Genomic DNA, 13,750 nt, shown 5'->3' on the forward strand with positions numbered 1-13,750 from the left:
CTGGAGCACGTGTCAGTTTGACAGATTTGTAAAAACTGTATAAATAAATTAATGGCAGCTTTTGTACTACATAATTTAATACTTGTCCGGTTAAGGCGCCGCGAAGTTGGGTTTTGTTGATCGAGAGCGGCGCTTATTAGGTGGGATTAATATATACATTATCTAAATAATTTTAGGGACATTTTATATTATCACGTAAAGTAAAAATTAAAAAAATAGAAAATAAAATATTGGCATAGGAGTATTGAGACAACTGTAGATGTTGTAGATACTTAATTAGTTGCAACTTTATTTTGGCGTTACTAAGAGTGGTCATGTTATTCTTTGTGGAATGGTAATATAACTTTCTAGTTGTTTTTTCCATAGCAATAATATTTTTATTATCCTTCGTTTCTTGTATTTTTATAAGTGTAAACTTGTTTTTTAAAAGCTTAAACTTGCTGTAAAAACCATGTAATATAAGTATATTGTCATAATTGTCATTTGTTAGTAATAAGATTTACTATCATTACCAAACTCATTTTATTATATTTAATCCCAAAAAAACTTCACCCTACCTTAAAATAAAAATCATGTTTTGATAAACTTGTGAACTGTTCTCATTACTAGAAGCTATCTTTATTTATAGGAAACATAAATGTAAAATAATTTATAATTAATGGCTGTTATATATTTTTTCATTAATTTTGAAGTAAGTCATGAATAGTGATGTTAGAATAAATATTTAAGAAAGACACAGCTATCCTCAACTCTTTTATTTCATCAGACCTAAAACCTGCTCGCTATCCCCCCTCCCCTACTATCCGAGTGCGAATTCAAATCATCCTTGACCTTCTCCACCACATTACTGCTCATATAGGGCTCGGGCTCCAAAATCGGCCGGGCCGTCAACGTCTCGAGATACTTCAACACATCCTCAGAGAACAGGGGCGTGTGCGAACCCTCAATCCCCACACTCCCGTTATTCAAAATGTGGAAACGCGCCGCTTCCACCGCGATGCTCACGTTGTGATTGGCCACCAAAAGCGCCATTATCAATTGAGTGGCCAATGCCATGTCGTTCGCCCCTAAAACGAGCCGCCGCCCACAGATGGCGTTCGCATCCGTGATTATAATAGGGAGACGAGTACAACGCGTAGGTCTGGGGCGAACATCAAGCGTGTACCCACTGGTGGTGATTTCTCCAGCGCCGAAGAAGGTGTACAAACCCCTGAAACATATTTTTGTCCACTAATAAAGTTTTGTTGCTTATTAGGTGGTACCTACGTTGTGAACGACACGTAATTGTCGTCCAGATCCATCACAGCCACGTTGGTGGAAGTTCCTTCGTGGAACTTGGTCGTCATATTTAAGTCGTCGTACAAATTCTGGGTGACTTCAGCCAGTCGATACACGTATTCCGTGTTAAGAGTGTCACTCTGTGTAAAATTAAAACTTTCGAGTTGACGTATGTTTGATAATAGGGCTGGACCTGTAGAGGGGGTACCAGGTACATATATGTCAAACCCGTTGAAAGTGTACCTCAAAGCTTGGGAAAATACTGGTTGATTATTTGGGTTGACGAAAGTGTAAAGATCTTTTTCTGGAATGTTGGCGATTTGTTGCAGCGTGTTGCCCAAAGCTTCCAACTGTAGAAGTTGTCCAGGTTCTAAACGTCTATAGAGATCTTCAGCTTTGGCTTCTTTGATAGCTTGGACCAACATTTTTGGTATAAGAAAGCCCTGTCTGGAAGTATTGTGTGGTTTAAAATGGTACCGCAGAGGTGTTAGTACCTGGCTAGATCAGCAGCAGGTTGTACCAACTCCTTCCACGGTAAAGAACCATACTGTTGGTGCACGAATGCTAGCCCCAGGACCAGTCGAGGTAGTAAATGTTCAGCATCCGGGTTCCCATTGTTAAAATCGATGACGTCAGGAGTTAGACGCGTCCTGTGGTTGTAGATAAGCATTTGAGCGTCTCTAAAATGGTTGTTTATGTATTATATGGGTGGATTTTATAAGGGTGTAGTACCCATCGAGGCTCGTCAAGTGTGGGGTGACAACAGACAGGCATAACGCACTAGCGATGGTAGCATCAATCGAATTCCCGCCTTTTTTCAAAATTGAAGTACCTATTTTTGAACATTCGAGACTGTCAGTGGCTACGCTGCCGTGGGGAGTTACCTAAAACACGAACGGACTATAGATTTTTTTGTGGTCTATTATAAAGTACCCACCTGGTAGTCTCCATAATAAATCTGAACCAACAATGCCGCCGTAATAATCACAGTCAAACTCCCAAAAGCAATATTAATAAATTTGAACCCGCTCAAATAATCCTCGCTACAGCTACACAAACCTGCATTTTTCCTTCCTTTCTGTAACGGTATGTTTTCTCTAGTTTCTAACGCTACAAACACAATTAGATCACCTCCAAACTCACTTTTCAAAATTACCAGCATCTCCCACCGTTGTCATTTTCCCCGTGTGTCCCAAACCATGCGAAATCACCCCTTATCCACCTTCTTCCGGACCATAAATCGACAATTAAGTACACTGAACTTAAGCGTTTTACCTACTTAAGTACGAACAGCGCAGTGGATTCGCTGTTGCGTCACGCCTCCTTTCACATTTCTAATTGGGTGGGTGACTCAAGTAAGCGAGCAGCGACTCGGAAGGAATTTTTATGAGGAGGGGAAGGCAGGCTCGGACTGCGTGAAAATTAAAGTCTCGCGTGGGTGACGTGCGCTCACCTGAAACAACTTACTTTCAGAAACGGGTTTTTGCGCTAAATCGATTTAAATTTTGCGGGCACGAGCCGCCTCTGGTTGGTTACGCAGACGCGGGTTGCTAGGCAACCAATCCGACACAAACAGAGTGGTGTCAAATTGTGAAAAATGCAGAGGTCTTTTTCGATTGTTGAGGTGAGTTTTTGTGTTTAATTTTCGTTTTATTGGGTTTCGTTTTAGGATGAAGATGCCGCTGAAAGTTTCGACGACGAGCAAATCGTGAAGAAGTACAGTCATGCCTTGAGTGAACGGCGGAATTCGCAAACCGTGGGCGATTTTGAAAAAAGTTTGGCCAAAATGGCGACACGACAGGTATTTTAATCAGTTAGGTTGTATGGTGGCACACCTGAGTCAGAGAACATAGAGAAGCGTCATAGTTTAAATTAAATGACGGTTGAGGACTCGAGTTATGTTGGCAACAGTGTTTGTTTCTAACTAGGAATAAAATTAACTATAGTAATGTCTATCTGTCTAACTCTAAGCGTCCGAAAACGATTTGATTTATAAGCCATGATCCGTGATCTGATACACATCCTAACCTATAATTTCTTGCTGTTTCAACTTTCGAATTCTCAGTTTTTCGAAATTTTAGTTTGGGGACTTTTCAGTTTACTCCTATTTATTATTCAATTTTTGGATTTTATAATTTCGCAATTTTTCACTTTCTCGGTTTTCAGTTTTTCTCTTCAATTTTACGATTTTTAAATATTTCGATTTTTTAATTTTTGGCTTTTATAAACTCTTTATTTGTCGATTTTTCAATTGATTGATTTTTCAGGTTTTTTGGTTTTTCAATTTTTCTATTTTTTCAGGTTTCGATTTTTCAACTTCACTTTTTTGATTTTTCGATTTCTCAATTTTTCAATTTTTTAATTTCTCAGTTTTTGGATTTTTCAGTTTACTTATTATGCAATTTTTCGATTTTACGATTTTGCAGGTTTTTGATTTTTCGATATTTCGATTTTTTCAAGGTTTTATATTTCGACTTCACTTTTTTGATTTTTCGATTATTTCGGTTCTCATTTTTCGGATATTTCAGTTTTTCGATTCGTCAGTTTTTCGATATTTCAGTTTTGGGATTTTTTAATATTTCTGTTCTTTGACTTTTCCATTTTTGACTTCTGGATTTTTCGATGTGTCGACTTTTGACTTTTTCGATTTTTAAATTTTAGATTTCTCAATTTTTTGGTATTTTGAGTTTTCAATATTCAAAATTTTCGATTTTTCGATTTCTCGACTTTTCGTTTCAGCTCTTTTATATTTCAATTTTTCAAAAGTTTCGATTTCTTAGTCTTCCGATTTTTCGACTTCCCGGTTTTAGATTTTCTGTTTTTCAATTGTCGTTTTTTCAAATTTTCGATTTTTCAATTTTTCAAATTTGACATTTAAACTGTCAATTTTTCGATTTTTCAATTAATCGATGTTTTGACTTTCCCATTTCTTGACTTTCGAGAGTTTCGATATTGCTATTCGTCAGTTCCTTAATTTTTCGACTTTTCATTTTTTAGTTTTTTTAAGGTTTCGATTTTTCGACTTCACTTTTTGGATTTTTCGGTTGCTCAATTTTTCGACTTTTTAGATTCTCAGTTTTTGGATATTTCAGTTTTCGGATTTTTCAGTTTTTCTTTCATTTTTCAGTTTTTGGATATCTCAATTTTGGGATTTTTCAATATTTCGATTCTTCGACTTTTCGATTTTTGACTCCTGGATTTTTCGATTTGTTGATTATTTTACTTTTTCGATTTTTACATTTTGCACTTTTTCGATTTTTAATTTTTTATCTTTCGATTTCGACTTATTTTTCGTTTTTTCAATTTTTCTAGTTCTTAATTTCCAATTTTTAGATTTTTCCAAGTTTTCATTGTATACGTTTTCGGTTTTTACAATTTCCAATTTTTCCATTTCTCTGATTCGAAAAGTTGGAAAATCGAAAAAGTAAAAAGACAGGAAAATCTGAGAAATTGAAAATCTGAAAAAACGAAAAATTGCAAAATCGAAAACCTAGAAAGAAAATCGAAAAATTGGAAAGAAGAAAAACGAACCGAATCGAAAAATTGGAAATCCGAAAAATTGTAAAATCGAAGAGCTGTAATTAAAAAATTGAACGTCGAGAAATTGAAAACTTAAAAATCGAAACTGGAAAATTAAAAAATGAAAATTCTAAAATTCCAACATTGGAAAGATTATTCTTATTACATATTTAAAACGAAATCTAGAAAAACTGAAAAAACGAAAAATTTCAAATCGAAAAATTGAAAAGTCAAAAAATGAAAAAAATTCACATTGAAAAAAAGAAAAATTATAAACTCAAATAACTAAAAAACCGAAAAATGGATAAAATAAAGAACATAAAAAAACCGAAACAAAAAATTGCAAATCGAAAAACTGAAAATTCGTGAAATTGTAAATCGAAAAATGGCAAATTTTACAAAATTGAAACATCCAAAAGTTGGAAAATCGAAAAACTGAAATATTTGTCTAAGAGTGAAGAATGAAAAATTGTAAAAATACAGACAATTAAAAATGAAAATGAAAGCCGCAAATCGAAAATTTTAAAAATTGAAAACTCCAGAAAATTTAAATCGAAAAATTGCAAAATCGAAAAACTGAAGAAACAAAAAAATTAAAAATCGAAAAATTGCAAATGAAAGGACTGACGAAACGAAAAATTGAAACATTGGAAAGAAGAAAAAACGAATCGATTCGAAAAAATTATAAAATCGAAAATCTGTAAGATTGAAAGATCGAAAAATTAATATGTAAATGAAAAAGTTATAAAATCCAATACATAATTGAAAAATGAAACAATTCTAAAATCGCAAACAATTGAAAAATCATGAAAATGAAAAATGAAAAATAAAAAATCTAAAAATTGAAAAAACGAAAAATTGAAAAATCTAAAAGTTGAAACTTCTAAAAGTTATAAAATCAAAAAACTGAAAAATTTGAAAACGAAAACTCGAAAAGTGAAGAATGAAAAACTGAAAAACTGCAAATCGAAAAATTGAAAAAACAAAAGTTATAAAATTGGAACATTAAAAAACTGAACATTTGTAAAAATGAATAAAATAAAAATCCAAATGAAAAACCGCAAATTGAAAATTGGAAGAAAAGAAAAACTGAAGTATCGAAAAATTGAAAAATTCGAGAAATTTTAGATTGAAAAATTGAAGGAACAAAAAAATGAAAAATCCAAAAGTTGGAAAATCGAAAAATCGCAAACCGAAAAATTGAAAAATTCAAAAACTGAAAAATTTCACATTGAAAAAAAGAAAAATTATAAAACCAGAACATTGAAAAACCGAAAAATTTAAAAAATAAAGAAAATAAAAAACCGAAACGGAAAATTGCAAATCGGAAAACTGAAAATTCGTGAAATTGCAAATCGAAAAATTGCAAAATCTAAAAATTGAAACATCCAAAAGTTCGAAAATGGAAAACTGGAAAATCTAAAAATGAAAACTCGAAGAGTTTGCATGGATTGAAGAGACAAAAAAAGAAATATCTGGATTTTTCGATGTGTCGACTTTTGACTTTTTCGATTTTTAAATTTTTAAATTTTAGATTTCTCAATTTTTTGGTATTTTAATTTTTCAATATTTAAAATTTTCTCGATTTTTCATCTCAGCTCTTCTATATTTCAATTTTTCAAAAGTTTCGATTTCTTAATCTTTCGATCTTTCGACATCCCGGTTTTAGATTTTCTGTTTTTCAATTGTCGTTTTTTCAATTTTTCGATTTTTAAATTTTAGACTTTCCAGTTTTTTGATATTTTAATTTTTCAATGTTAAAAATTTTAGATTTTTCGATTTCTCGATTTTTCATTTCAGTTCTTCGATATTTGAATTTTTCAAGTTTTCGAATTTTTCAAATGTTTCGATTTCTTAATCTTTTGATTTTTCGACTTCCCGGTTTTAGATTTTCTGTTTTTCAATTGTCATTTGGTCAAATTTTCGATTTTTTAATTTTTCAAATTTGATTTTCTATTTTTGACTTCTGGATTCTTCGATGTGTCTACCTTTTTACTTTGTCGATTTTTCAATTTTTGGATTTTTAAATTTTAGATTTTTCAATCTTTTGATATTTTAATTTTTCAATATTTCTTAATCTTTCGATTTTTCGACTTCCTGGTTTTAGATGTTCTGTTTTTCAATTTTTCGATTTGTTAAATTTTCATTACCGATTTATCGAGATTTGATTGTTCAGGTTTTCGATTTATCAGTTTTTCAATTTTTTATTTTGGCCTGTTTCGGTTTCTCAGTTTTTCCAGTTTTCCATTTTTTCGTTTTTTGATTTTTCCGCTTTTCTAATTTTTCAACTTTTAACTTTTTGTTGGTCGATTTCTTTTTTTCGATTTTTCGACTTCATCACTTTTCGATTTCTCGTTCTTTGGATCTTTTAATCTCTTAATTTTTCAATTTTCCGAATTTTTAAGTTTTTTGATTTCTCGATTTATCGATATTTGGATTTTTCGATATTTTGATTGTCAATTTCTCAATTTATTTACTTCAATTCAATTTTTAACTTTTCGATTTTTTGATTTTGGCTTATTTCGGTTTCTCAATTGTTCGACTTTTCGACTCCACTATTTCTTGATCTTTTGATTTTTCGATTTCTCGGGTTTTCGATGTTTCGATTTTTCAGTTATCCGATTTTTTAAATTTGGGAGTTCCGATTTCTCGATTTTTCGTTATTCGTTTTTTAATTTTAGATTTTTGATTTTTACATTTTTTCGATTTTCAGTTCTTCGATATTTCGATTTTTCAATGTTTGGGTTTTATGATTTTTTCAGGTTTCGATTTTTCTATTATTAGATTTCTCGATTTTTCGAATTTTCGATTATTTTAATTTTTCTTTTTTTTTCACACTGTTAATATCATACAAAAATTGTCACTAAAAACATTTAAAAATTCATACAAAATAGAACACAGTGTTTCCAAAACAAGTTTTTTATTGTCATCGACTATTTAAATTTGGCGCTTGTCTTTGGCGGTTGAGGACTCCAATATCAATAAGAGTGGTTTTGCAAAATCAGCGTGTATGTCGCATCTATATTAATCTATGCCAATTCAAGTTATTGACACTAATACAGGATTGCCAACTCAAAAATTGCACATTTGTAGCCATCGCCAACCGATATTCCGTCGAAAATCCCCAGCGCCGGCCCCTCAGGCCGCCAAACCGTCCTGCGCGCCGCCCACCTGTCAAGCAAAACTCGCCTCTCCAGCGACAGCGACCTCGACGACAGCGACCTTGACGACGACAAACCCAAAACCGCAATCCCCGGCGAATACGATCCCAAGCAGTACGAAAACCTTGACGTGAACCCCGAAATCAAAGAAATTTTTCAATACATCACAAAGTAAGTAAGTGCTAACCCAAACGCGGTCAGTCACCCCAATTTCAGATACATCCCCCAACAAATGACCTTAGACCACAAATTCAAACCGTTCGTCCCCGAATTTCTCCCCGCTGTGGGCGACATCGACGCGTTTTTGAAGGTCATTCCCCCCTCCAAGACCATCACGGGCGAGGAATTCGCAACCAATCAGCACTTGGGCTTGACGGTTTTGGACGAGCCGGCGGCCAATCAGAGCGACGCTGCGCTATTGCACTTGCAATTACGGGCGGAGTCTGTGAAGACGACGCACGACAGCGACGTGGTAAAAGTGAGGTTATGGGTGTTAATTAAGCTGAGTTTGTGGGTCTAGGTGGTGAAGAAGCTCGACAACGTTGAGAAAAACGTAAAAATCGTGGATAAATGGATTAAAGATATCTCGGCGCTGCATAAAAGCAAGTCGTTTCCGAGCGTTAGATACACAGAGTGAGTTTTGTGGTTGAATTTTGGCGGGAAATTTTGAAATGTTGTTAGGGCGATGCCGGATTTGGACGAGCTGATGCAGGAATGGCCCGAAGAGATGGAAAGACGGTTGAGGGAGGATAAATTTCCAGAACCTAGTGGGGATTTGAATGCGTATATTGAAGAAGTGTGCGGGTTGTTTCAGATACCTGTGAAAAACAAAATCGAAGCGCTGTATTTGTTGTTTTCGTTGTATGCGGCTGTTAAAAGTTCGCAGTTGTTTAAGACTTCGGAAATGGAGAAGGCGGGAGCTAATGGAGATGAATCCATCACTGTTGTGGCAGATCAGTTATTGTTAGAGTAATGAAAGTAAATGGAAGCTATGTACAAGCACTTTGTGGTTTTGACTAATCTATACTTATATAATAAAGCTGAAGCTTTTGTTTATTTGAACACGCTAATCTCAGAAACTATTGGTTCAAATTCAAAAAATCTTTTTGTGTTGGATAGTCCATGTATCATATCTACATATAGACTATATAACATCACTCTACGATCATGAGGAGCGAAGTAGCAATGAAAAGTTCGGAAAAACGGGAAAATTATTCCTCCTTTGACAGCTTCCGTTGCTTACGCTGCTTAAACGGTTAAAGTTACGTAAAAATCATGTATGACGAAATTTTTCCCCTCTAAAAGTTCTAAAGAAAAGTCCGCGACAGCATACGTCTATCTTTGAAGGCCGAGTCAGTATAACCTTTTTTATGGTTTTGAAATTTGTTCTAAAATAATAATGCTTTATCTATATTAATAAAAATGAATCGCCGAAATGTATGTACGCTCATAACTTCAGAACGACTGCACCGAATTGGACGATTCTTTTTTTTACGTGTACCTTATTGTCAGGACAAGGTTTATATGTAAGAAAATTTATAAAAAATAAGACGGCTAAAAGATAAACAAAAATTAAAAATGTTGCATGGGAATCGCCACTTCGAATGATTTTGAATAGTTGGCGTTCCTGACGGACCTTTCGCCTAACTGACGTGTCATACAAAACTATTTCTTCCGTGCGATTGTGAAAAAAGTATTATTGCATTTCAAATTGTTCTTTGTTTTTTCGTAAAAAAAAACGTCGTTTATTTTAAGAAAAGTCTTAGTTAAAGTGAATTTAGTTGCACATTGCGAAAGTGTCTTATTAATTTTGATCTGCCATTCTATTTACCTATGTTCACTTTGTTGGTTTCGACAAAACTTCAAACTTTACCGTTATTCGAGGATTTAATTTGAAGTTTTCAATATTTTAAAATTCTCAAGACAAAATTTACAGATTTGATTGACTGTGAAAATAATTCTGTGTCGTTTTATGAAGTTCATGACAATGCCGAGAAGACGACAAGCTGACATAAGTCCACGAAGTCAAACAAATGTGCGACGAACTACCGAAGGTGCAAATCGCGATGATTTATTTCAAGGGTAATTCGGATACGGAAGTTGATCAGCGTTGTGCTCATAATCAACATCATAATCGAATGAATAATTGAAGCGAGACATTGGACGGTATGAATAAAACTGAGTAGATACTCATATTCGAAGTACGAAGTACCTACTTCACTATTACTCTCATATACCTGAGCATCTACCCGATGTACTGTGTATCTACTTGCAAACATTGTATCTCCCCGGACACAAATTGAACATTTACACGTTTTGTGAGCATTTAATCTAAAAATGAGCATCGGCGTGGCAAATGACTATTTGTCCTTATAAATGATAAATTAAATGTAATATATTTTTTTTCCTTAAGAATATAGATTTAACAAAGTTAGTTGAGTTACAAAAGTCTCTTTTGCTCCACGTTGGCCACCAACGAGCGATTTTCATGATTTTTGTGAAACTTTGCTGGTTTTGAATTTGAATTTTCTGTCCTCGATAGTTGATGCTCAGCAAGAACCACGGGAAGGTCTGGAGCAGATCTCGCTAGGAAAGGAGAGGGCTAGGAATTGTTAATGAGGGATAGAACGTTATACAATACAATACAACGGAAATACAATACAGGTACCTACAATCTAGCTACAATACAGAATACACTACAGATACAGATACAATTCAGTTACAATACAAATGCAAAGTTAGTACCCAATACACCACCGGAAGAAATTGCACCAAAAATTGAGAATGTTGCAAAATGAAAACCAAAGCAAGCACACCGATGGAACTCGGGACGAAATCTATTGGTCGCAGCGCTCACACGCCCAAGGGAGAACGCAGCCGCATAAATCCAAGGTCGTCTTACCTCATTCTCAAAGAACGATGCAACCCAGCGTCTAAGGGCCAAAAGAACCCCCCCAAGCCAAAGCGTCTGACGACATGGAGAATTCAGTCTCGGAACCAAAGAATGCACTGTTGCAAAATTAAAACCCAAGCAAATGCACCGTGAAAACAAAGCATTTGCACCACTGGAGCTAAATTGGCAAGACCCAAGTTAAGTTAGTAACACATACAATATACAGTACAAAATGCTTCAATTACAAAAGTTACAATATACAAATTTCTCCACGTTTGCCAACAAAGAGCGATGTCTCTGCTCGCTCGTTGCTGTTGCCCAGCAAGAACCAAACAATACGAGGAGGTCTGGAGTGCGTCTTGCCATTAAAAGAGAGGACTAGGGTTTGATAGCATGTGTGAAGGACACCGTATTTTGTAAATTTGGACGCCGTAGTTTAAAAATGATGCATACGGTATTTTGTGAATTATGAACGCTGCACTTTGTATATTCCAAAGCCGTACTTTATCAATCCTGAATGCATGTTATTAACAACATATTTAAAAAAAAAACGGGCATTTTTGGAAAAATATCCACTTTCCTTCGTGTTCATAACACGTAACACAAAACATTTTCGCTAATATTTATTAACAATAAATTAGAAATTCGCGAACACGTGCCACTTTTAAGCCAAAACGGAGCTCCAGTGTTGCCGCTACCAGACCGGAATCAAAACTAAACACAGAGGATGGAAAAATTGACCTTTTATCAGGTAGCTCACGTGACAGTGACGTCATCGTACGTCACGATGAGATTGCAAAAATTATTTTTCATATTTTAGATTAGAAATTGTACATTTTCGGGGTTAATTTAACAATGTTTAAACAAACTAATTAGTTTTTGCTAACCTCGTCTTCTTAGGAAGATGGATTTCGGTTTAATTATCATATATTGATAGTTATCATATTTGAACATTATGAATTCTATTAATTATGTTTAAATTTTATTTAATTATATCGCGAAAATGTATAGCTTTGACCCACGAACTTCAATCATTTCGAAAATTTATCCAAAATGTAAAGATTGTCGACCAAACGAATCACGGAATCCGATAAATTAAAACTGAAGTCGTACTTACCCTGTTTTCGGTCTTTTTCGGAAAAATATTTATTTTCGTCCGTGTTCACAGCACTAACACAACAAATTTTCCTTAATATGCATTAATAATAAAATTGAAATTCGCTAAAACGCTCCACTTTTACACCAAAATGACGCGGCGATCTTGCCGCCATCAAACAGAAATTAATACTGAACACAAAGGACCGTAAAACGTGACCTTTATACAGGTAGCTCACGTGACATTGACGTCATCGTACGTCACCATGAGACTGCAAAAATTATTTTTCATGTTTTGGCCAGGAAAATGCACATTTTCGGAGATAATTTAACATTGTTTAAACAAATTAATTTGTTTTTAATAATTTCAGGTTTGTAGGAAAATGAGTTTCGGTTTAATTATCGTATATTGATGCTTATCATATTTAAACATTATAAATGATATTAATTATGTTTAAAATTTATTTATTTATATCGTGAAAATGTATAGCTTTGATCAAGCGATTTCAATCGTTTCGAAAATGTCCCCGAAATTTAAACAAAGTCGAGTGAACGAATCACGGAATCCGATAAATTAAAACTGAAGTCGTACTTACCCTGTTTTCCGTCTTTTTCGGAAAAATATCCATTTCGTTCGTGTTCACAGCACTAACACAACATATTTTCCGTAATATGTATTAATAATAAACTAGAAATTCACTAAAACGTTCCACTTTTACGCCAAAATGAAGCGACGATCTTGCCGCCATCGAACAGAAATTAATACTGAACACAAAGGACCGAAAAACGTGACGTTTATACAGGTAGCTCAGGTGACAGTGGACGTCATCGTACGTCACGATGAGATTGCAAAAATTATTTTTCATATTTTGGCCGGGAAAATGCACATTTTCGGGGATAATTTAACATTGTTTAAACAAATTGATTTGTTTTTAATAACTTCGGGCTTGTAGGATAACGAGTTTCGGCTTAATTATCGTATATTGATGCTTATCATATTTAAACATTATAAATGATATTAATTATGTTTAAAATTTATTTATTTATATCGTGAAAATGTATAGCTTTGATCAACCGATTTCAATCGTTTAGAAAATTTTCCCAAAATTTAAACATAGTCGACCGAACGAATCACGGAATCCGATAAATTAAAACTGAACTCGAACTTACACTGTTTTCGGTCCTTTTCAGAAAAATATCCATTTTCGTTCGTGTTCACAGTACTAATACAACACATTTTCACTAATATTTAAATATATAAATTAGAAATTCGTGAAAAGAGCCCTACTTTTAAGCCAAAACGGACTCTGATGTTGCTACCACCAAACCAAAATCAAAAGTAAACGGAGAGGACCGAAAAATATGACCTTTTATCAGGTAGCTCACGTGACAGTGACGTCAACGTACGTCACGATGAGATTGCAAAAATTATTTTTCATATTTTAGATCAGAAATTGTACATTTTCGGGGTTAATTTAACAATGTTTAAACAAACTAATTTGTTTTTGCTAACCTCGTGTTCTTAGGAAAATGGTTTTCGGTTTAATTATCATATATTAATAGTTATCATATTTAAACATTATGAATTATATTAATTATGTTTAAATTTTATTTAATTATACCGCGAAAATGTATAGCTTTGACCCACCAACTTCAATCGTTTCGAAAATTTTTCCAAAACTTAAACATATTTCATATTTTGGCCGGGAAAATGCACATTTTCGGGGATAATTTAATAATGTTTAAACAAATTGATTTGTTTTTAATAATTTCGGGCTTTTAGGACAACGATTTTCGGTTTAAT

The 13,750-nt window shown here is 33.8% G+C and overlaps 2 protein-coding genes across 2 annotated transcripts; one reads left to right on the top strand and one right to left on the bottom strand.

Moving 5' to 3' along the window:
* Positions 1 to 596: 596 nt before the first annotated feature.
* On the bottom strand, positions 597 to 2,624 carry LOC135129627 (glutathione hydrolase 7-like). The gene is made up of 6 exons (XM_064056839.1): positions 2,435 to 2,624; positions 2,216 to 2,388; positions 2,011 to 2,162; positions 1,773 to 1,958; positions 1,267 to 1,725; positions 597 to 1,210 (listed from the first exon to the last, which is right to left on the bottom strand). The coding sequence occupies exons 1-6, from the start codon at positions 2,454 to 2,456 to the stop codon at positions 769 to 771; spliced, it is 1,434 nt and encodes a 477-aa protein (XP_063912909.1). The 5' UTR covers positions 2,457 to 2,624; the 3' UTR covers positions 597 to 768.
* A 189-nt stretch (positions 2,625 to 2,813) lies between these two features.
* Positions 2,814 to 9,019, top strand: LOC135129629 (intraflagellar transport protein 46 homolog). Its single transcript, XM_064056840.1, has 6 exons — positions 2,814 to 2,902; positions 2,948 to 3,079; positions 7,891 to 8,129; positions 8,175 to 8,430; positions 8,479 to 8,591; positions 8,640 to 9,019. The coding sequence occupies exons 1-6, from the start codon at positions 2,876 to 2,878 to the stop codon at positions 8,929 to 8,931; spliced, it is 1,059 nt and encodes a 352-aa protein (XP_063912910.1). The 5' UTR covers positions 2,814 to 2,875; the 3' UTR covers positions 8,932 to 9,019.
* Positions 9,020 to 13,750: the final 4,731 nt, after the last annotated feature.

This window comes from Zophobas morio, unplaced genomic scaffold (assembly GCF_036711695.1).
Source record: "Zophobas morio isolate AGI-343-1 ecotype UQ-CSIRO unplaced genomic scaffold, CSIRO_AGI_Zmor_V1 ptg000016l, whole genome shotgun sequence".
In the NCBI taxonomy this organism is placed as follows: Eukaryota; Metazoa; Arthropoda; class Insecta; order Coleoptera; family Tenebrionidae; genus Zophobas; species Zophobas morio.